The sequence below is a fragment of the Myxine glutinosa genome, chromosome 1 (genome assembly GCF_964187855.1).
Source record: "Myxine glutinosa chromosome 1, kmMyxGlut1.1, whole genome shotgun sequence".
NCBI classification, from domain to species: Eukaryota; Metazoa; Chordata; class Myxini; order Myxiniformes; family Myxinidae; genus Myxine; species Myxine glutinosa.
The window spans coordinates 45,268,218-45,293,317 of NC_136261.1; the positions used below are offsets into that span (position 1 = coordinate 45,268,218).

Below are 25,100 nucleotides of genomic sequence, written 5' to 3' on the forward strand. Positions count from 1 at the left end.
TTCAGAACAAGAGAAATCACATATCGGATTGCATTATTCTGTCCTTAAATATTTCTGTTCCTGCTGTAGGTGTACGTAGACCAAGTCGATGAGGACATCGTTGCTGTGACACGCCATTGTCCGCACACACACCAGTCTGTCGTCTCTGTGGCTCGAACTGCCTTCCGCAATCCTGAAACTTCATCATATCCACATGACGTGCCTTCATTGTGCATTCCTGGTACCTAGTTTTGTTTCTTCTCTTTTAGTTTTGTATCTGTAATTAATTTGCAATCATTACACCATTTTGTCTGAATCATTCTTCACAATCTAACGATATTTACATCACGGTAGCCCTCCTGAGGTAATATTAGGCAAACCTGTAAATACAGTCACGTGAAAAAGTAAGTACACCCCATGTAAAGTTTTGACTTTTTCAACATATTTCAACATACAGCTATTTGATCTTCATTTCAACAATATTGATAGATAAAGGTGATATTGTGGCGGACTAGCGCCCCGCGCTGCAGGAGACCGCCCGGAGGTTCGCCCCGGTGCCGACGGCGCACCACGGGCACCCGCCTATGCACGTCGCCCCGGAGCTTCGCACCGCGGAGTACGTCTTCGTCCGGCACGACGCCCACCGGACACCACTGCGGCCCCCGTACGACGGGCCTTTCCACGTGCTGGAGATCGGGGTGAAACATTTCACCTTGGACATCGGCGGCACTCCCGACCGCGTCTCGGTGGATCGCCTCAAGCCGGCCCACCTCGACGTGGACCACCCACCGCCGGTGGCTCGGCCCCCGCGTTGGGGCAACCCACCTGCAGGCGGACCCCCGGCACCGCCCAGGCCCACCGGCACGCCGCCCCCCGGTCCTGCACCCATCCCCGGTGCAGCCGGAGGCATCCGAGCTGGCATCCATGCACCCCGGACGCCGCTGGTCGCCAGAGGGTGCTTCGGCCGGGTCATCCGTTTGCCCCGCAAACTGGCCCTCCAGGTGCGCGGGAATTCTGGGGGGGCACGTGTGGCGGACACGAAAGCTCACTGGCGTGAGGGCATCATTCCGCGCACCAAGTGGGTGGCGGCCACGCCCAAGGGGTAGGCGTGGCCGTGGGATATACACCGGGCGCGCAGCCCGGAGCGCTCCAGTGCTACAGTTGAGCTCTTATAATAAAGACTCTTAAACTTACCGCGTTGTCCGCTTCCTTCTTGTTGTACAAGTAAGCGCGCGTAGCACCGCGCTTCAATATAATATAACAAATATCATGAAACATTTACATTTTGTAGTCCATTGTATAATTTAAATAAACATAAATGCAAATTTCGCATGTGGAAAAAGTAAGTACACCCTTGGCTCTAATAGGTGGTATTGCCCCCTTTGGCAGAAACAACCTCAAGTAGGCGTTTCTTATAACTGTCTACCAGTCTGTGACATCGACTGGGAGAAATTTTTGCCCACTCCTCCATGCAGAATTCTTTCAGCTGTGCGATGTTTGAGGGGTTTCTTGCATGCACAGCTCGTTTCAAATCCCCCCACAACATCTCGATGGGATTTAGATCCGGGCTTTGACTTGACCATTCCAGAACCCTCCATTTATTTCTTTTCAGCCATTCCTTGGTAGATTTACTGGTATGTTTAGGGCCATTGTCATGTTGCAAGGTCCACCTTCGATTGAGCTTGAAATTTCCGACAGATGGCCTCACATTATCCTCAAGCACTCTCTGGTACAATGAAGAATTCATGGTGGATTCTATGATGGTGAGCTGCCCAGGCCCTGATGCAGCAAAGCTGCCCCAAACCATAATATTTCCACCACCATGCTTTACAGTTGGTATCAGGTTCTTGTGGTCAAATTCTGTCTTTGGTTTTCGCCAAACATGTCTTCTGGTACTGTGGCCAAATAGCTCTACCTTTCACTTATCAGTCCAGAGCACATTGTTCCAGAAGTGCTGTTCTTTGCCTAGGTGTTCATTGGCAAACTTTAGTCTTGCCCTGATGTTCTTTCTGGACAGCAAAGGTTTCCTCCTGGAACACCTCCCATGGAGATCAAATTAGTGCAGCCTCTTTCTAATGGTAGACTCGTGCACTTTGACATCAATAGTGGCAAGAGCTACCTGTAGGTCCCGTGACGACATTCTGGGGTTCTTAGAGACTTCTTTCAGCATCTTGCGGTCTGGTCTCGGGCTGAACTTGCTGGGGTGGCCTGGCCTGAACAAGTTTGCAGTTGATTGGAATCTTCTCCACTTGTAGATGACCTTCCGGACAGTCGAATGATTGATTTCAAATTGTTTGGAGATCTTTTAAAATCCCTTCCCAGACTCGTAGGCATATATAACCTTCTTTCTGAAGGCCTCAGAGAACTCTTTTGATCTCGGCATGGTGACGCCGCACACTTCAACAACAAAGAGCAAACCAAACTAAATGTCTGAGGCTTAAATAAGACAGGTTCCTCCAAGATCCTCTCTAACGATGTTCTAATCATTTGTACCTGAGCTGGTGCACCTGATTCTAATTTTAGGTATTTGAAGTAGTGATAAATGTAGGGGTGTACTTACTTTTTCCACATGCAAAATTTGCATTTATGTTTATTTAAATTATACAATGGACTACAAAATGTAAATGTTTCATGATATTTGTTATATTATATCACCTTTATCTATCAATATTGTTGAAATGAAGATCAAATATCTGTATCTTGAAATATGTTGAAAAAGTCAAAACTTTACATGGGGTGTACTTACTTTTTCACATGACTGTATGTGCTGAGTACTGCATGAGTGTACTATAGATGGTGTAATTGTGTACCTTTGGATACAGTGTGTTTGTAGCATTTCATGAAAACATGTCTTTAGCTCTGGGCACAGTGTAACCGTGTTGTTCTTTGTGCAACGTATATTTGTATCCCTAACATAATTACCCTTGCCAGAAGAGAGGGTAATGCATTTGAGTCCGTTTGTCTGTCTGTCTGTTTGTCCGCACAGAATAAATATGATTTTCTCTGCAACCGTTGATCCGATTGACAGGAAATTTTCACCACAGGTGCACCTCCTCCTGTAGAATTTTGATAACTATGATGTCATAGGTCACGTGGTACGGGCGCCATCTTGGAAAAACCAAAAAACTTTGCACCTCTATATCTCCAAAAGCGCTGCTTAGAAAAAATTTAGACATAGCTCAATGTAAAGAACTCTCCATGTGGAATAACATATGTTAGTGATGATGTCATAGGCGCCTCCATTATTACATCATAATTTGACAAGTACAAAACTTCATCTGATCAAGATGAAATTTATTGAGCGTCATCTAGGGATAAATTGGTGGAGAAAAAAAATTAATGATGACGTCGTCAGTCATGTGGTTCGGCAACCAACCACTAAAAACATGTCCTGGCGAGGGTCTTCAATCTCTGATTGCTCTTTCTTGTTTGTATTGTATTATATTTAGGTGTGTAGCTGGATGTGGAGTAAACATACGTAAACTGTTCAGCCTTTCAGATGTATACACACAACCGAGTGCTGTTCTAGTTACTCCCGCCAGGGAGTAATGCATTCGATCATGTCCGTCCGTGTGTGTGTTCGTGTGTTTGTGAATAAGATATCTAGTTGGCACTGTATTTTGTTTTTATTGTTTTCCTTTGTCTTCTTTGAAATTGTCTGGGCCGTTTTCCCTGATATTTCTCTATCAGCTGTTTTATTGTTTAATCACACTTGTTCTTGGTAATTACCTCCGCCACCAAAGGTGGGTGGATGTTATGTTTTCACCCGTCTGTCTGTCTGTTTGTTTGTGTGTTTGTGAACAAGATATCTCAAAAAGTTGTGGACGGATTTGGATGAAATTTGGCAGAGATGTATCATATGAGACAAGGACGAAATGATTCGATTTTGGTGAAGATCCAGATTCGGATCCGGCTACTATAATTTTTTAAGTGATTCTTCACCATTGGGAGATGGGGCCAAAAATGATACATAGCAGGATATCTCAAAAAGTTATGGATGTTGATTCCTGTGATTGATTTTGATTAAATGTGATTCTGTATTGTGATTTTCTGGTCTACTCTGAGATACAAAATGTAAACTGTTCACCAGGTGGAGGTATGCTCTCTTCTGAGTGCCGTTCTAGTTTCTCGCAGTGTTAGGGGTTTGGGCTTTCTTTGTGCTCTATTGTGTTTGGTTTGGGCTTTTGTGTCTTTTCTGCAAATTATTTGATGACCTATCGAGTATATTTTACACGTGAGCAATCCTACATTTGTTGTTAGGTGCACCCGCTTTATTAACTCCTTTGGGATGCCTCATCCTACACATTTCAGCAGATAAAAATTTTTATAACTGGCTTGTGTATATTTTCTGAACATTAAGCAGTTGTGTGCATGTGGGTGTGTGCTAGGCAAGATAGAGGAAATTGTGTTGGAAGCACGCACAGTATCAAGGAAGGCATCTGGCTATGAGCGAGACACCTCCTTCATCAATGGCTTACCAGGCTACACTGTGGAGCTACGAGAACACATACAGGTAAAAATATCTCCGTGACATTATTTCGTAATTAAATTTTGCATCAATAATGGGAAAAGCAATTGTGAGGGGTTGACATAATTTTTTTTTACCTTGACCTAATTTTGAAGTCGTGGCCCGATTATAGATTTTAAAAACATTTTTCTCTATAACTCGACTAAGGTTTGTCTGATCAGAACAAAATTTCCCTCTTTTAATAGCCTAGAAGCAAGGCGAATTTCCACTCAAAATATATCATCCCCCTTCAGGTTAAAGGTCAAGGTCAAATGGTGGTCTGAAAAAAAAAAGCATTATTTTGTCATCGCTCAATTTTGCCAATATGGAATCTCAGACCGCTTGGCCCTTCGATATGTTATTGCATCATAATAGTAGACCTGCACTGAAGTTGTGCACCTGATATTTAATTTATGTCCTTGACCTAGTTTTTTCGGATTGACATAATTAACAAAAAAAACAAATTTTTGATCATAGCTTGAATAATGTTCATGTTGTTTAGTTTTATGGATAGATTAAAGATGTAGACACATTTTCTTAATTTACATTCTATCCCTAAATGTTGAATGTCAGTCATATGGTGGGCACTGAGGAGGTGGTGGGCACCCAAAAAGAATATAGGGCCGTCATTTGATTGTGGGCACTGAGGAGGGCTTACCCTTGGTGATCGCTTTGTGATCGCAGATATCTATTTGACATCAATTTCCAATTATTTTGCCTCGATATTGGTCAGTTGTAGGATGAATGTAAATCCAAGCATAATACCGTAATTTCCCAATTATAAACTGTGGTTTATTTATTCACATATTTTATCGTCAAAACCATCCAGTGCGGTTAATGCATGAGTGTGGCTTATACGTCACCTGGTGTTTTTGTGTTCCGGTTGTCTTCTGACACTATGCTACAATGGAATCCTTGCTAACAAAACATGGCTTCGACAATCTAGATTGCCCATAGGTGCAGTGTTCTCACAGGCCAAATCATCGTACGTCACCAAAAAAATTAGTAACAGGAAGTCTTTTACAGCTGCGGTTTATATTCAAGTATACAGATGGCCCATAGTGATTTGTTTCTACATTTTGTGTTATAGCTCCTGCACGTGCCTCGACACTATACAAAAAATTACATCAACCATTTCCACTGCCCTGAATTAAATTGCACATTTTAGTATCGCCAATATGAGTTGAATGATGGAGTGAATTCCATTGTTGCTTTTGAAGGCCTATTGGCAGGTTCATTTTTACACACTTTTATTTAACTTTATCTCAACTTTGTTTGTTTGTCCCGTTTCAAATCTTTGAGCTGTTCGTTTTCTAGGTTCCATAGATCCTAGAGAGCTGAAATTTGGCCCACGAGCCTCTTTTCTGGTACATTTTTATCTATCAAAATTTAATTTAAAAAAAAAAAGGTTTAAAACTTTTAAAAAATAAAAGTGTGTAGCCCTAAAACATGTTTTTTCGCTTTACTTGTTTATGATGAACCACCCAAGGGTAATGATTCACCTGTTATCTGTGATGAAGTTGTCAATTGTTGGACTTTATGATTATCAGATTTATTATTTTCATTTATTATATTATAATATAATAATTTATTATATGATTTATTATTATAATATTTATTATATGATTATCAGACACAGTGTTTCCACAAAGGTTTTGTACATTACTTGTTGAGGCATATCATGTGCAGAACAATGACTAACCATACTAACTACATGAAATTGATTGATGTATAAACACCATTGCTACCAAATACTGATACAGTCTCAATTACTCACCATCTCCATCTCCTTTATTTTAAGTCTTTTCCTATCAGCTTCTAACCCTGTGCCGTAACCACTGTCCCAGCACTTCCTTTTCCCTGATCACCTGGCCTTGTTCTAACACTTCCTTATCCCACTAACACCCACCTCTTCCTGGCTCTTTCTCTTGCTCTCACTCACAATCGGACGGGGTGCGGGACTAAGCTATGGCCCACCCCGTCATCGCTGAAACAACCCTGCAGCCTGCTAGCCCCTGGCTGTGTGCCTCAGCTGGCCAGCAGTCAAATGGTGGAGGTCGCAACGACCCGAGGTGCCGGTGCCAATGAAGCATTTGTGCAGGAAGTGGAGTTCGTGTCCTTCCCACCAGGCAGTCTGGTCGCTTTCCGGTAAGTTCCACGGCCATGGTGAAGTGGCATGATAATTCAGTCGTGCAATACTTGTGGTTATTTATTGATTGTAGAGCACACTTTTTAAGTGGGGGCATTAATTGGCACTTTAGTGTTTTAATCATGGAGGGAATTTCTCCTTGGCATTGTCAAGAGTACTGTATTTTCAGGCAAATAACCTGCCTCCTAGTATACTCCGCACCTGGGGAAAAAAGTGCTCCTGAAAGTTGACAAAACTGAAAGTTGCTTCTGAAAGAGAATGAAATGCATTGCGACAGATCCGAGGTGCGTTCACTTACCAAGCAGCTAGCTTGCGCTTGCCAAGCCAGCTGTTCCTTATCAACTGTCTTGAATGGAGTACTTGCCTGAGTGCTTAAGCCACTTAGTGAGCGCTCTACAAGAAACTTGGTAACTGAACACACCCCCACACTTGCCGACTCAGAGCTGCTTCAGCTGTTTCACATTGACACAGAAGAGGAGGACTTTGTGGGCTTTATGGAAGATGACCAACAGTACCTTAAATAGCTTTGGAATCAGATAAATACTGTATGTGCAGGTAAAATATGTGAAATAAATGTAATTAATAATAAATGTTATTGCAATTAAAGTTGCAAAAAAACTGCCTCTTTTTGTATCACCTTGATAATTTAACTTTGCTCCCTCTGGTTATGTCACGTGCTACATGATTAAATACCGGATAACCTGCACACGAGTATACCCCGCAGTTGGAAGTTTTGGAACTGCGGTAATTTAACGTATGGTGTTATTTGCGTGAAAATACGGTAGTCCCATAGATCTTTCTAATGCATTTCGTTTGATATAAAAATCAAGAGTATACAACATGTATGGAATATCTATATGGGACTCTATGTTAGGTAAAATAATAGAGTTAATAGGATGCACTTATGACACAGTGCTGTAGTATTCGGAGATTTTGTGATGATGCTTCTTGTGTACAGAGTGAGTCTGGACTCCAAATCAAGCCAGGCCGTGGGACAACTCAGACACTGCCTCACGCAGTTCTCCCCACACTTTGCCCGTGGCAGTTGCAGCAAAGGTGTAGATCCGCACTTACTGAACTTTTCCACGTAAGTCCCCCGTGGTGCTCCAAAACCTTTTTCAAATTGACAGATATCGCTGAAACAAGAGGTGGATTATTTCAGAGCAATACTGGGAACTGGGAATCTCTATTTCTGACAATCTGTCGATAATATTAAAATCTGATCATCCACTTGTGATTCAAATAAAGATTGAGTTTACTTGGGTGAAATAATTATTTCAAAATCTAGTTTTAATCTGTAGGGTTTTTTTGGGGGGTTTTTTTGTTTAAAACATCGAAGCTCGTGTAAGAGCTAACATTAATGACAAAAAAAAACGGACACATAAGACATAATAAAGGGAGTGGGAGACAAGATGGGGAGAGAAGGGAAAGCACACGTACAACATTTGAGAGCAGAGACATCGGGAGATCTGTGGGAGGGAGAGGGCTTGGGGGGAGGAGGCGTGGGAAGGGGGTTGGGGGGTGGGAGAGGTATAAAACACATGGACACAGCTAGGACTTCCAGGAAAGAAGTCGGTATTTCAGAAATGTGAATCTCGGGTGAATTAACAGTGGTAGAAAAGATCAAGGTTTTGGATGGGGGAAGATAAGAGATGGTGGTGAACAGCTGTTTTAAAGACCTGGATGGAGGAGTGGGATTGAAGAGAGTGAGGGAGTTTGTTCCAGAGGCGGGAGAAAAGAGAAATGAAAGAGCGAAAGTGAGCAGAGAGTCTTGATTTTGGCAGTTTCACCAGAAGAGGGTTGCTGGCACATCTTGGGGGCAGAGCACAGACAGGGCTGTGGGGGCTAGGCCGGAGAGGAGTCGGTGCAAGACAGAAAGACCACCAATTTGCCTGCGGTGAGTGAGTGAAAGGCCCGCAGAGTTAGCTTCATCGCGGGAGATTCCAATGATTCTGAACGCTTTGGTTTCAACAGCGTGAAGCTGAGCTCGGTGTGAGGCAGGAGCACCGGCCCAGAGGGGAGAGCAGTATTCCATTGAGCTGCGGATGAAAGCCTTGTATGTGGTGAGGAGCTCAGGTGTGCCAAGGAAGGACTTCGCACGGCGGAGGATGCCCAGTCGGCCACTGGCTTTGGAGGCCAGCTTGGAAATGTGGTTTTCCCAGGAAAGATCATGGCAGATAGTGAGACCCAATAGCTTGAGTGACAGAACTTCTTGGAGAGGATTGTTGAGAAAGTAGATGGGAGGGTTGTCCAGCCGGTCTTTTCAGAGAGACATGGTAAGAGTGAGATTTGTCAGGATTGAAAGACATGTTCCACTTGTTTGACCAGCCTGTGTTTTTGTCCACATCTGCAGAGAGTGAGGAGGCTGCAAATTGCCGATCTGAGGGATGAGGAATGGAGCGGCAGAGAGTGGAGTCATCAGCAAAGAGATAGAGAGGATTTTCCAGAGAGTCAGAGAGATCATTGATGAAGACCAGAAAAAGCACAGGGCCCAGAACCTTGGGTAACTCCAGCCTGAACAGGAAGGGGACATTAGAGAAATCCATTCAGGGCCACACGTTGACTACGACCATAGAGGAAGTCCGCAAGCCATGCGTGGAGATTACAAGATTTCGGAAGTCCAAGGTTAAAACGAGATTGATGAATATAAAGATTATTTTCTTAATTGTGTAGTTCTTCACCATGTGATAGAATAATGGATGGGACATAATTTGAAGCCTATGTGGATGTGGACATTGTGTTGATGGAAATTTTGATTAATTACTACCTGTGAGTGCAGTCTGGCAACGAAACTGTCCCTCTCTGATCTGCATCACCTGCTGTTCCGATGCCATTCTGAGGAGCAGGAAGATGGTGGAGGCTGTTACAACATTCCCTCCTTTGGTTCCCTACCTTATGCTGGACTGCAGGGTATTTCTCTGTTTGTATTTTCACTCGGTTTAGTTATATTAAATTATAACACATAATGCCATCTTCTGGACTTCCACCTTTCCACGTTATCTCAACCTCTCCTTACCTTTTGGACCCTCTGCAGGTTTTATGTCTCTCCTCAATGAGATGAGGCCCAAGAATGATCTTGGCCATCCATTCTGTGCAAACCTTCGCGCCGGGGATTGGATGCTGGATTACATTTCCGAGAGGCTCATCACTCGTGGTGGAGCGCTTGCTGAGGTGACTCACTTTCCTACCCATGTACCATAGCACGTGCTGGTAGTTCTGCGATGGTAGTTTGTCACCTTTAAGAACCAACCCCACCGTCGTTTCACAGGTTGGAGCCTGGTTTGAAGGCATGTTCAGTCTACTCCATTCTATCCCTCGCTATCTGATTCCGTGCTACTTCGATGCTCTGATGCTGGGAGCCTACACGGCTGCAATAGACGCTGCCTGGTCCAAAATGAGCAAGTGAGTTATTGTTAAGTGTAGCAAGTATGTGAGATGATATATATATATATATATATATATATATATATATATATATATATATATATATATATATATATATATATATCCATTACTTACCATCCCACCCTCTTTCCTTTTCTGGAAAACCTGGTGTTGGCTTAGCGGTTAGGGTGCAGGCTTGGGATCCTCGGATCCTCGGTTTGAATCCCGGTCGATCGCTGAATTAACGCCAGGGGGGTTGACTCAGCCTGTCATCCTTCCGAGGTCGGCAAATTGAGTATCAGCTTGCTGGGATGAATGATCCTGGTGTGTACCCCGGTTTAGAATAGGTACACCGTATCCCTGCGCATCGTAAGAGCGTGACCAAGGGTTGGCATCAGGAACGGCATCCGGCCATAAAAAAACATTGCCTCAAACAGGGAACCATGATTGTCATGGGGCCCGCAAGGCTAACCCCGGCTCTAGCGGGGAAAATGGCCTTAAAACGATTATTCATTCATTCATCCCACCCTCTTTCCTTTACTGTACATTCCCCTCCATTTACTTTTCTCCCCTCATAATTATTGACTTATTGAACATCTTCTTCCCAAATATGTTCATATTTCCATTTTAGTCTTTCTCTCCTTTTTACCTTTTCTCAACTCCTCAAACTTTGCCAATCCCCTTCCTCGCTTCCTCAACATCTGTAAATAATTAGGAATGTGATTGAAATTTAGATTAGGGTTTTTTTATAACAAGGAATAGGAGGATGTCATTAGGCTCATCAAGCCTAATGACACAATGTTAGCCAACCTATGGTTGTTTGTCCGTGCTCTATCCTTTTTAAATGCTGAGCCTCAAGCAAGGAAGTAGCACATAACCATTTTTAGTCTTTGGTATGACCTGGTCAGGGACCGAACCACCGACCTCCCAGACACAGAGCGGATGATCTATCAATTACGCCACTGAGTCTGATAAATTTGAGAAGTGTCTGTTTGTGTGTGTTTGTTTGACTTATTTACACTCTCTAAGCTCTAGACGGAGTGAATTGAAAACTGGTTGTTCTACTCAGGAATGTGCACGGAGAGTTTTTAGGCGATAAAAATTTCATACTCCCGGAAGTTAAAGGGGGTTGGGGGGGGGGGGGGGTGGAGTTGGGGGAGGACTCCAATTTTTCTTTGTAAATATGTATGGCATTCTGCTGCTCCCGATGGGATGGCGTATTACAAGTCGTACTAAAATGCACCAACTTTTGAGGAATTATCTTGTTCATAAAGATGGGTTATTCGCTAGTAATGTAGAAAAGGTGTTAACAATTTTAAAAGAACGGACGAGACAGATGAGGTCTCTGTGGCATCAGACAGTGGTCGCCGAGGCCGGTTTACATAGCCAACACTCATCCGTCCTTTTCAAAACCGTTCGCACCATTCGTGCATGCTTTTGCCAAAACAGGTAGTTCGTATAATGTTGTTGAATCATTCTCCTAAGAATGTCGCGTGTTTGACACCTTCATCAAGCAAAATCCTGTTGACTTCTCATTGCTCCATAAGGTGCACTCTTATGCACCGTAGGGGCCATTTCTATTTGGGGATGGTTGAAACTTTTAACAGGCTTTTAAAAGAAAACTTCGAGGTCAAGTTTGAGCCACACTTATGTTTAAAAGGTCCCCATGGTGCACTGGGGCCTGTGATGTAGGCTGCTTTGTGGAATGCCATATTCGTTTGAGTTGCTACAAGAGCTGAGGTCTTTTGATGGGTGCTCACCTTGTCAAACTAATAAGGTACGCGATCATAAATTTAATATCATCTATCAGCATAAACGTCAAACCATGATGTGGCTTAGCGGTTAGGGTGCCGGCTTGGGATCCTAGGATCCTGGGTTTGAATCCCGGTCGATCGCTGAATTAACACCAGGGGGTTGACTCAGCCTGTCATCCTTCTGAGGTCGGCAAATTGAGTACCAGTTCACTGGTAATTCCGTGTGTCGCCAGAGGCGACTAACAGGGTTGACGGCAGGAAGGGCATCCGGCTGTAAAACATTGTTTCAAAAAAAGGCCAACCCCTGCTCTGTGGGGAAAAATGGCCTCTAAAGGTGGTTCAGCATAAACGTCAAACCATAATGTAACTCGATGGCACTCGGTAGAGAGCATACCTCTGCCAGGCTGAACAATCATAACCCTCCACAGCTTTTTGAAGTATCATGTTAATATATGTAATTTTTGCCCCATCTCTCAAAGGTGAAGAAAAGCATTAAAATTTCAAAAAAAATTCTCATATCCAGATCCAGATCTTCACCAAAATGGAATCTATTCGTCCTTGGCAGAAACCCAAGGGGGTCCACCAAATTTCATCCGAATCCATCTTTAGCCTTTTGAGATGTTGTGCTATCTACTGTTTTTGGCCTTTTTCCTTAATGGCATAGACTCCTCTCTAAAGGAGTCTGTGCTTAATGGTGAAGAATCACTTAAAGAAAATTTCGGATGCGGATCCATATTTGAATCTTCACCGAAATCGACTCAATTTATTTGTCCTTGTCACACTCCCAACCTGTCCACCAAATTTTGTCCGAATCCGTCTATAACCTTTTTGAGATGTCCTGCTCACAGACAGTCAGGGATGAAACCATAACCTCCGTCCACCAACAGAGGTAATAACATTTACACAGCAACCATATATTTTTTCTTGTTTTCTCAGATTTGTGAGGACTGGGGTGACCTTCATTCGAGAGTTAGCTCTCGGTTCACTGCAGATGTGTGGAGTTGGGAGGTACCCAGCACTACCTCCACTGTCCAATCGCCTTCCTAATCTACCTACACGGCAGAACCAACTCACAGGTCGCACGGAGCAGTGCTGTGCTTCACTTGCTGCGGGTAACTATTGTGCATCTTGATCGTTACAATTATATAGGAGATTAACATCCACAGTTGTCTATATGTGTGAACGAACACTGTAGCTTTGTCTGAAATTTTTTTTTGCCGTTTTGTTTTAACATTTGAGCTTTTGTCATCACATTTTCAACAAAGCTTTATTATGAGAATATGGAGAAGATAAATTATTAATTTGGTCAAAAGGTCAATGGTCAACGTCACATTAAATGGTCAATTTAATTAAATTGACCTGAAATTTAAAGAATTTGCATATTGGATCTCTGAATTGGCTCACCAATCCAAATCTAGAAGCCGATTGTGTTTTTTTAGATAAAAATGTTAAGATCGCCTAAAATCGTCAATTTTTTTGTATATATTTTTAGCTGTTTTCGTCATTTTTAGGAAGTCACCCAACACATATGGTAGAAGTCCGAATACAAAGAAGATGTGGACGGGTTTTGTATTTTAAGATGCTTTCTAGTTTGTTATTTGGATCTAGTTAGCCAAAAAGTAAATAAAGGCCTTTTGCTTTTAAACTACAGTGGTTCAGTCTATACGTATCAATTTTGACTTTCTTCATCCATCTTTCAGGTTTGCCCCACTTTTCTTCAGGCATATTTCGTTGCTGGGGTCGAGACACTTTCATTGCACTCCGTGGATTGTTAATCCTTACTGGACGGCACGACGATGCCAGGCATGCTATGTTCATTCGCCGTTATCGGTGCCTGTCAACTGTTTTTATTCTATTATTTTATTTAAGCAAATGTGGAAATTGTGTATGGGATGAGTACAAATAAGTATGTACAAATAAGTATGGGTTGGGTTTGGACATAATTTTCCAAGTGTGCAGTGCCTTCAGAAAGTATTCACACCCCTCGACTCAAAAGTACTCAAACATTTGGTTGTGTTAAAATGGTTTAAATTGAGATTTTTTTTGTCACTGATCTACACATAATAGCCCATAATGTCAAAGTGGATTTTTTGGGGGATTTTTACACAATAATTAAAAATGAAAAGCTGAAATGTCTTGAGTTAATAGGTATTCAACCCCTTTGTTATGACACTCCAAATTGAGCTTAGGTGCATTTAATTTACTTTTTTTTGAGTCCACCTGTGGCCAATTCAATTGATAGGACATGATTTAGAAAGAAACACACCTTTCTATATAAGGTCCCACAGTTGACAGTGCATGTCAGAGCAGACACACTTCCATGAAGTCCGAGGAACTGTCCGTAGAACTCTGAGATAGAATTGTGAGGAGGCATAAAAACATTTTAAAAATTCTCCTGGAGTGTTGAAACTTCCCAAGAGCACAGTTAGGTCTGTCATTAGGAAATGGAAAGAATAGGGAACTACCCAGACTCTTCCGAGAGCTTGCCGACTGACTAAACTGAGTAACCGTGCAAGAAGGACCTCGGTCAGGGAGGTGACCAAGAACCGGATGACCACTCTAACAGAACTACAGAGTTCCTTGGTCGAGATGGGAGAACCTGCTGGAAGGACAACAGTTTCTGCAGCACTTCACAAATCTAGACTTTATGGGAGAGTGGCCAGACGGAAGCCATACTTGAGAAAAAGACATATGACAGCACACCTGGAGTTTGCAAAAAGGCACGTGAAAGACTCTGAGAGCATGAGGCAAAAGATTCTGTGGTCTGATGAGACGAAAATTGAACTATTTGGCCTGAATGCAAAGCACTATGTCTGGCTGAAACCGAGCACAGCTCATCATGAATCTAACATCATCCCTACCGTGAAGCATGGTGATGACAGCATCATACTATGGGGATGCTTTTCAGCAGCAGGGACTGGGACACTTGCAAGGATAGAGGGATCAATAAATACAGGCAGATCCTTGAGGAGAACCTGCTTAAGAGTGCAAAAGACCTTAGACTGCGGTGAAGATTTATGTTCCAACAGGACAATTACCCCAAGCATACAGCCAAAGCAACACTGGAATGACTTCAGAACAAGAATGTGAAAGCCCTTGAGTGTCCCAGCCAGAATCCAGACTTGAATCCCATTGAGAATCTGTGGAAAGACTTGAAGATTGCTATTAACTGATGCTCCACATCCAATTTGAGCTTGAACAAATCTGTAAGGAAGAATGGGAGAAACTCCCCAAATGTGCAATGCTGATATGGACATACCCAAGAAGACTCAAACCTGTAATCGCTGCCAAAGGCTCTTCTACGAAATATTGACTCTGGGTTGAATACATATGCAAATTAGATATTTCTTTGTTTTATTTAAAATTATTTTGTAGAATTTATTTTTTCATTCCACTTTGGCATTATGGGGCATTATGTGTAGATAGATCAGTGACAAAAATTCCAATGTAATCCATTTTAAATTCAGGCTGTAACGCAACAAAATGTGAAAAAAGTCAAAGGGTGCGAATACTTTCTGAATGCACTGTGCCAATCAATCAAGCTCTTTTTTAACCATCTCCTCCCATATTTCCACACTTTTTCTACCACAGGAGCATCATTCTGGCATTTGCCGGAGCTATGCGGCATGGCCTCATCCCTAACCTGCTAGGCTCAGGCACACATGCACGCTACAACTGCCGTGATGCTGTTTGGTGGTGGCTGCAGTGTGTGCAGGACTTCTGCACCTTTGCTGATCCTGACTGTAGTTTACTCCAAGCCCCTGTGGCTCGTCTCTACCCGACGGATGACTCACCAGCACTCACAGCTGATCCGGAGGTTTTTTGCCATTCCCCTAACCTTCTTTTCCATCCACACATCCAATCTCTTTCAACATATGTACTTTCACAAGTACTATCTCATCAACTCCCCCTCATTCTTTCTCTTCAGGAACAACCTCTGTTCGAAACAATCCAGGATACCCTTAGCCGGCATGTGGCTGGTATAAATTACTGGGAGCGCAATGCCGGGCCAGGATTGGACCGTTGCATGCAGCACGATGGTGAGTAGGTCTCAGGTGATTCACTTGTTGTAAACCTGCTCTGTCTAGCTGATGTAAATTTTGTTCATGTTTTGTCCCTCCAATAAATTGTCTTTAATGAATGCCACATTCAACTTTCTCTGTGTAAAACTTCAACTTTCTTTTGAAAATGGATTTTTTTTTTAACTGCCTCATTGTTTTAACTGCCTTGTTGTCAACAATATCCCTGGTGGGTTATTATCTACTACAGTGCACTGCCACAATAAAATCAACATACCTGATTGTAAACAAGCTTAATTTTAACAATCTCTGATAATTATCAATAAAATTAACTACAAATTTATATACAGTATATAATTTGATTTTATATATACATATATATATATACGTATATATATATATATATATATATATATATATATATATATATATATATATATATATACATATACTAAGTAATGACTTGCGGTTGGGATTAAAATCAAATCGGCCAACATCACCGCTTTACACAAAAAGGTGCAAAAACAGATCCTAGCAACTACAGACCAATCAGCCTTCCAATTATCAGCAAAGTCATGGAATCCATCATTGCTTCGGATATGAAACCTTTCCTCTTCTCCAATGGCTTGATCTCTGATCATCAATTTGGTTTCAGACCAGGTCACTCTACTCTGGACATGCTGCTTCTGCTGTCTCAACAATGGATGGAGGTCCTCAATGCCAAACAGGAAATTAGAGCTGTCTCCCTCGACATATCACGTGCCTTCGATACGGTCTGGCACCCTGCTCTGCTCACCAAACTCTCCTCCTTTGGTATCCATGGAAATCTCCACGCATGGCTGGTGGACGTCCTCTCTAGTCGTAGTCAACGTGTGGCCCTGAATGGGTTTCTCTCATCTCCTCTTCCTGTTCAGGCTGGAGTTCCCCAAGGCAGTGTTCTGGGCCCTGTGCTTTTTCTGGTCTTCATCAATGATCTCTCTGGCTCTCTTGAAAATCCTCTCTATCTCTTTGCTGATGACTCCACTCTCTGCCGCTCCATTCCTCATCCCTCAGATCGGCAGTCTGCAGCCTCCTCACTCTCTGCAGACCTGGACAAAATCACAGACTGGGCAAACAAGTGGAACATGTCTTTCAATCCTGACAAATCTCACACTCTTACGATGTCTCTCCGAAAAGACCGACTGGACAACCCTCCCATATACTTTCTGAATAATCCTCTCCAAGAAGTTCTGTCACTCAAGCTTTTGGGTCTCACTATCTGCCACGATCTTTCCTGGGAAAACCACATTTCCAAGCTGGCCTCCAAAGCCAGTCGCCGACTGGGCATCCTCCGTCGTGCGAAGTCCTTCCTTGGCATACCTGAGCTCCTCACCACATACAAGGCTTTCATCCGCAGCTCAATGGAGTACTGCTCTCCCCTCTGGGCTGGTGCTCCTGCCTCACACCTAGCTCGTCTTCACGCTGTTGAAACCAAAGCGTTCAGAATCATTGGAATCTCCCGGGATGACGCTATCTCCGAGGGCCTTTCACTTACTCACCGCAGGCAGGTTGGTGGTCTTTCCGTCTTCTACCGACTCCTCTCCGGCCTTGCTCCCCCAGCTCTCTCTGGGCTCTGTCCCCCAAATATTCCTACAGGTCGCACAAGATCTGCCTGCAACCCTCTTATGGTTAAATTGCCAAAATCAAGACTCTCTGCTCACCTGCACTCCTTCATTCCTCTTTTCTCCCGCCTCTGGATCAAACTCCCTCACTCTCTTCAATCCCACTCCTCCCTCCAGGTCTTTAAAATGGCTGTTCACCACCATCTCTTATCTTCCCCAATCCAAAACCTTGATCTTTTCTACCCCCACTAATTTCACCCCAAATCCACTTTTTTGAGGTGCCGACGTCTTTCCTGGAAGTCCTTGGTGTCCTTGCGTTTTATACCTATCCTGCCTCCCCCCAGGCCCTCTCCCTCCCACACGTCTCCCGATGTCCCTGCTCTCAAATGTTGTGTTTGTGTGCTTCCTCCCCTTCTCTCCCCATCTTGGCGACCGCTCCCCTTTTTATATACTTTGTTTGCTTGTTTGTTTGATTTGTTTGTTTGATAAATGTTAGCTCTTTCACGAGCCTCGACTCTGTATACCAAAAAAAAAAGAAAAAAAAGAATCAATTTTGAGTTCTCCAACCTTTAATGAGCAAATAAACAACTGCTCGACCTTTTGATCAGCAACATGGATAAACGTTCATCCACTGACCTTTCTCAAGAGTAAAGCAAAACAACTCTATACCCTCCCTTATATAAGGGGAAAAGGGGGTGGGGACACCAAAACCACCAATCAATGCCATTCTGGAACACCTCATGCCATTCAAATTTAAACCGTAAATCAAAACCAAAACTGTTGAACCACTGAAACCACACATTGGGATGTTACATCAAAACAACCGTTAAATCACCCGTTGAATCAAACAACTTTTCAAACTTTTTCCACCTTTATTTACACATCGTAACCCACAACTTCCAAGTGAAAAACAAATTCTCCAAATTTCAGAAAAATAATAAAAAATACAAAACTAGAATATCTTGGTTGGATAAGTGTCCACCCTCCTGAGTTAATACTTGGTGGAAGCACCTTTGACAGCAATGACAGCTGTGAGTCTGTTGGGATCGGTCTCTACCAACTTTGCACACCTTGATTGGGCAATATTTTCCCATTCTTCTGTTCATCCGGTTTTTTACATCGGGATTTTTACAACCAAAATGGCCGCCAGTCGGCCATCTTTGATCACATCGTGAAACACAATGACGTGCATATGTATACCATCATGTGTTGTCTTTGTGCCAAGCATGACCAAAATCGGTCTATACATCTCCGAGATAAGGTTGCGAACAGATGGATCGATGTGACCCACTCCATAAGACCCCGTTTCGAACTAAGTCCAATGGGGGCTAATAATGGGATTTAAAAAAAATGTTTTTTTGTCATCGCTCAATTTTTGCCAAAGTGGTATCTCAAAGACAACCCAGCCTTCCAACATGTTCTTGCATCATTATTGTGGACCTGCCCTGAAGTTGTGCACCTGATAAGTGATTTGTGTCCTTGACCTACTTTTTTGGATTATGACCTAATTAAACAAAAAACACCATTTTAAAAAAATCATAACTTGAATAATTTTCCTCCAATTTTCATGATGTTGAATTTTATGGATAGATTCGAGATGGGGGACACATTTTCTTAATTTACACTCTCTCCATAAATGTTGAAGGTCAAATGGCGGTCCAAAAACAATATGCCATCATTGGATCGCCGGCCGAGGGTAAGTCGCGGGCAATTGCTAAGGGTAAACCGGCAAAGGCTTACCCTTGGCGATCGCTTTTTGATCGCATATATCTAGTTACATGTGCTCTTACTATGGGCCATGTGACATACCGTATATATCGGTGTATAATACGCACCCGTGTATAGTATGCACCCCCAACTTCCACCCTCAAAAAAAAAAATCATTCATTTTCAGATTACATTAGCGTGGATCTATGCATTTGTACACAAACTTTAAGTAGCACAAAATGAACATGTTGAAAGGAAAAAAGAAACTCAAAATATTTAGCTATATGTAGTCAGTACTCTGTTACACATGCATCAGTGTCCAGATGTGCATGCAATCGTGGGAGCTTCTTTGCTTCAAAGAAGAAAGGAGAGAGTAGAGAGATTATTAAAACATTCTTTATGTGGAGTTGTGGCCCTGCAAAGGGCCGTTTGGGTGTGTGATGGGCTTCTTAGCTAAAGCCAAGGAAATCCTCATCGTCGCTCTCCTCTTCGAAGACGGCATGCAAGTCCTCGTCTGGGTAGTACAGGTCACCATCGCTCTCGTTGTCGCTGTCGCTGCCACTGGAAGCTCCCTCCTGCCAGATTATATCATCTTCGGTACCGTCCATGCTGTTAGAAATACAGCACTTGAGAAAGGCCCGCTTTGTGATCGCTGGCGGCATCTCCTCCCACACCTTTACAATCCAGCCACAGATCGTCGGGAGGTCCACCTTCCTCATTCGCCCGCTCTTTGTGTAGCTCTTGTCCCCCTCCAACATCCAATTCGTCCAGCACCGCTGCATACCTTCTTTGAAGGGCTTATTGATGGTCACGTCGAGGGGTTGGAGTGGGGAAGTCATCCCACCCGGGATGATGACGAGGTCTGTGTTGGAATGCCGGAGTAGCTCTATGGTTTCTTCTGTCTTGTGACAGCGAAACGCATCCAGGACCAGCATTCTCCGTCATCGAGAAAGGCCGCCATCCCGCCTACCGCACACCACTCGTAGCCAGTCCTGGACCAGGGCCAGATCCATCCAACCCTTCTGTTGGGCTCGAATGATGACACCCGCTGGAAATTTTATCTTGGGTAGGGTTTTTCGCTTGAAGACGACATACGGTGGAAGCTTGCCCCCGTCAGTGGTACAAGCGAGCATAACGGTGAAACGGTCTTTTTCGTGGCCCGTGGTCTTGACTGTGACGATCCGCTCCCCCTTCACTCTGATGCTGGTCCCTTTTGGAATGTCGAAGGTTAGAGGGGCCTGCTCGGCGTTTCCAATCCTGCTGAGTGGGTAGTTGTGCTCCCGGTGAAGCTTGATTATGAACGCCTGAGAGCGTGTCGTTTTGTCGGCCGTATCGTCGGGAAGATGCTGTGCGATGTGCGTGCGGCGTCGTACCAACAGATTATGGCGTTCCATAAATCTGTAGGCCCACAATGTGCTGGCCATGAAGTCTTTGATGTCTCCGTCCAAAGCGAAGCTCCTTGCCTTCAGCCTGAGAGCAAGTGTAGAGATGGCGTGACCCTCTGCCCTCTTCTCCCGAACCCAGGCAATGGCACGCTCCTCCAGCTGAGGCCACTTCACCGATTTTCCCCTGTTCACCTTCTTCTTCCTCGGCATATCCTCTATGGAAGCCTTTGTTATTCGCCAGCGCCGGATGACAGACTCATTCACGCCGTGCTTCCTCCCAGCTTCTCGGTTCCCAAACTCTTCTGCAGACTTGCAGACGGCGTGAATGAGTCTGTCAACTTCTGCAGAGTTGGAACGCTGAAGTGTAAGACCGCCTTGACATCTTGATCTGCTCTTCTCTGGAACCGGATAGAATGTATGAAGATGTTTCAGTCCGAGCTGACGTCTACGGTAATCTGCCCTATAATTTCGGATTGCTACGCAATTGCAGTGGTAAAATAAAAGACCTTCAAAATAAAAGACCGATGTGGCTTTTCAGAGCGGGAAAAGCCGTTCTATTCACATTCCGGAAGCGGCGTTGCTTTGAGCGGCAAATCCATAGAAAGCACGTAATGGTACAAAACCCGCTTGCCATCCGGGGCGAACGAGCAGCAATGGCGGCCCTGTCGGCGCAATTGTGCATGACAAAATGGGGAAAACGTGCAACCGAGATAGCTTTTCGTAAAATACTTTTTTTGTAAATGTATTGGAAAATTGACTTGTTTTGAAGCCGAGTTTTTTTTCTATCCCCGTGTATAGTACGCACCCCCAACTTTTGACTTTTTCCCGATAAAAAACGTGCGTCTTATATGCGGTACCTTTCCTAATCAGTTCAGTTATTTGTTTCCTAATCAGTTATTTTCTATATTTCTAGTTAGTTACAGTATTATATAAAATGCTTGAATGTATTTTTTTACTCTGCAATTACATTTTTGACTATTCTTGTTTTAGCAGGCCATTCAAAAGATGGCTGTCTTGCACTATGTCGTTTATAGCACATTTACTTGCACCATTTGATGTGCAGTATGCTTATTCTTGCGCTCTGTATCCTGCAGGATTCCATGTCACGGCAGGTGTGGATCTGGAGACAGGCTTTGTGTTTGGAGGAAATCGCCTCAACTGTGGAACTTGGATGGACAAGATGGGGGAGAGCGAGAAGGCCCAAAACAAAGGGATACCGGCTACCTCGAGGTAACCTAATCGTTTTCTCAGCCAACACGAACAGTGTCTGTGGGAGGAGTCCTGTTCTGTGGCCATCGTGTTTTTTCTCTTAGCTTTTGAGACCCAGTTCCACTCGCAATATTTTCATGCATAGTGCTGCTTGAAGCTCTTCTGCTGCACCCTATAACTGCCTTTGTGCTGTCCATGCATGAATTTCCAGTTGCATGCCCAGGTTTGGCAAGGCTTATTGAGTCTGGTTAGAGAGCGGGTGGGGTTCATCATCACTCGAGAGCCTTAGAGACGAAGGAACACAAAATGGTGGCCTACAAGATTATTTGTGGTACATCTGTTGGCCATAGAAATGCAAGACCTTTAAAATAGCTTTTTGATGTGCAAAGTTACTTTTATTCTCATTCATATACATCGTAATGATCATTAATAAACATGAGATGCATGTACATTTAGACAGGCTGAACCTTTTCACAGCAGGCACCAGACTGAGGCCTTATCGTGCTTATGACTCGATCCATGTGTTTCTTGTTTCCTTGTGGAAGTCTCTGTCTTAGTTTTATTGAGGTCATGCTTTGTAAAAATTTCCATACTTCAGCTTATAGCATAATGTTTCAGCAATGTATATAAACAAATCATCTAACATGCAATTTATGCCATTTAACAATTACTATTTAAATCGTTACATTTGTGGGTATAGGAGATGAAATACCATCGTGGAGGCAGGATTGTATAAATTAGCATGGACTGTATAATTAGCGAGTAAGGTTAGGGTTAGATGTATGTATGCCCATCTCGATGTATGCAAGTAAAAAAAACTGTGAGCTTAAGGTTGTTTATGTGGCTTCACATGGGGGAGAGGGGGGGGGTAGGGGAGGGTGAAGACATGCTAATTAGTTAGGGTCTAAGGGTAGTTCTCCCAGCATGTGATTGCCTCCTGTGATTTACCCTATGTTCTTACAATTATAACTAGAACGGGCACTCGGTAGAGCGCATACCTTCGCCGCAGCTACTGTTCTGTACTTGGCATGGGAGTGTAGGGAACAGAACAGTGAACAGTTTGGTGCTGATTTCATGCAAATCGGATAAGAATTGACCGAGTTATGACAAAAAACGCACATTTTGCAAGGTCGTGACCCCCCTGACCTTTGACCCCCAACCGCTAACAAGGGTAATGTCTTCACTGGGTCATGTCGTATATCACAAGATCGGGCATTGAATTCTGAACATTTTGGCATTAGTTGCATGCCAATTGGATAAAAATTGACCGCGCTATGGTAAAAATACGATTTTGACCTTTTCGTGACCTTGACCTTGACCTTTGACCCGATTGCTCCCAAAATCTAATCAAATGTGTCCCGTATAATAACCAATCATCCCACCAAATTTCATGCAATTCGGTTGAATACTTTTTGAGTTATGCGAATAACATACACACACACACACACAGACATACAAATAAATACACAGCGATCAAAACATAACCTTCCGCTTTTGCGAAGGTAACAAGTCGGCCATAAAAACCCACATCTTTACAATTACAACAACAACAATAGCAAGCGCTCCATTAAACCACAACGACCGACAGTACCCAGACATTACGATCCATAAATTAACCCCGCCCCACCAACCGACTAAGGAACAAGGCCACACCCCCAGAGAGGGACGAGGAGCATGGAAACTTTTGTAACCGGCAGACGCTACGTCATTGGTCGAGCCTGAAGGCGCTGAACGCCCTGAGCTTCGTCATTGGTTGAGCCTGACCATGAAGCGATTGGGTGGAATTCAGCGATTGGTTGGGGTGACGTCAGAGCGAAGATTTGAGGAGGAGGGAGAATCACTCTCTCTCTCTGGTGCTGGCTCTGGTGCCCGACGTGGAGATCGGTTTCTGAGCTTTGGGACATGGAATGTCGGGACAATGACAGGGAGATCAGGAGAAGTGGTAGAAGTATTGGTCAGAAGAAGTGTGGACATATGTTGTGTGCAGGAGACGAGATGGAAGGGAAGTGGTGTGAGAATGGTGAAGGGTAGGCAGGGACAGAAATACAAGTTTGTGTGGCAAGGGTCCCTGGAGGGCGTGAATGGTGATGGTGTCCTGTTTTCTGAGGAGTTTGTAGACAGTGTGGTGAGTGTGACTAGAGTGAGTGAAAGGTTGATGATGGTGAAAATGATGATTGGAAAGCTCTTGGTGAACATTATCTCGGGATATGCTCCGCAGATTGGTCGGAGCGATGAAGAGAAGGACAAGTTCTGGTGTGCTATAGAGAAGCTGATGGAAAACGTGAAAGATGAGGAAGTTGTTGTGGTAGGAGGAGACCTAAATGGACATGTGGGAAGGAGTATGGACGGTTTTGAGGGAGTTCATGGGGGTTACGGATATGGTGTGAGAAATGGAGAAGGTGAAAGGATTTTGGAGTTTGCTGATGGAGCTGATTTGTTGATTTGTAATACTCAGTTCCAAAAAGAGGATAATAAGCTTGTTACATACACGTCAGGTGGGTCGACTACAACCGTTGACTACCTGCTGGTGCGTAGGCGAGATAGGGGGCACCTCCGGGACACAAAGGTGATCCCGGGGGAGGAGGCTGTTTCACAGCACCACTTGGTTGTCTGCGACATAAGGGTGAAAGGTGCAAGGAGAGCTCGGCGGGTGAAGTACCAACCGAGAATGAAGGTGTGGAGGTTGAAAGAGGTGACAGTGAGGGAGGCATTAAAAGAGAGGCTGAGTATGGTAGAGGATGATGTGGTTGAGCTTGAAAGTGGTTGGATGTCAATGAAAGAAAGTCTGTTGGGAGCCTTGGTGAGGTATGTGGATAGACAAAAGGACCACCAAGGCACTCGGAAACATTGTGGTGGGATGATGAAGTTGGAAAGAATATTGACGAGAAGGGGAAGAAGTTCAAGGAGTGGCAGAAGGCGAAGGGTATGGGGGCAGAAATGCAGAGCATGAAAGTTATAAGGCAGCCAAGAAGGCTGCAAAGAAAGAGGTAGCAAAGGCACGGGAGGCATGTCGGAAAATGTTCGGAGAACGCTTGGATTTGGAAGAGGGTCAGAGAGCGGTATTCAGGATTGCAAAGCAGATAGCGAAAGAGAGGTGCGATTTGATGGGGGTGAGTTGCTTGAAGGATGAAGAGGGACAAATCGTCGTGGACCCAGATGGAATTAAAGGAAGATGGAAGAGATATATGGAAATTCTGTTGAATGCAGAGAATGAATGGGTTGGCAACATAGAGAGTAACCCAGTTTTAGGACCGGCAGAGAAGATAACCGAGAAGGAAGTTGAGGAAGTGATAAAAGCAATGAAGAGTAGAAAAGCGGGAGGGCCGACGGGAGTTGTGGGAGATATGTTGAAGGCAGCGGGAAATTGGGGTGTGAAGAGAATGACAGAGATCTGCAATCTGGTGGT

General features: G+C 43.8%; 1 protein-coding gene across 1 annotated transcript in view; it reads left to right on the forward strand.

Annotated features, from left to right (window-relative positions):
- Window positions 1-25,100, forward strand: part of AGL (amylo-alpha-1,6-glucosidase and 4-alpha-glucanotransferase) — a 123,372-nt gene that overhangs the window by 78,815 nt on the left and 19,457 nt on the right. Inside the window, 12 exon segments of the mRNA XM_078771155.1 lie at window positions 70-220; window positions 4,368-4,492; window positions 6,519-6,634; window positions 7,594-7,722; window positions 9,415-9,545; window positions 9,670-9,806; window positions 9,904-10,037; window positions 12,710-12,885; window positions 13,474-13,576; window positions 15,365-15,590; window positions 15,702-15,813; window positions 21,580-21,715. Of these exon segments, the coding sequence (XP_078627281.1) occupies window positions 70-220; window positions 4,368-4,492; window positions 6,519-6,634; window positions 7,594-7,722; window positions 9,415-9,545; window positions 9,670-9,806; window positions 9,904-10,037; window positions 12,710-12,885; window positions 13,474-13,576; window positions 15,365-15,590; window positions 15,702-15,813; window positions 21,580-21,715 (1,676 nt within the window).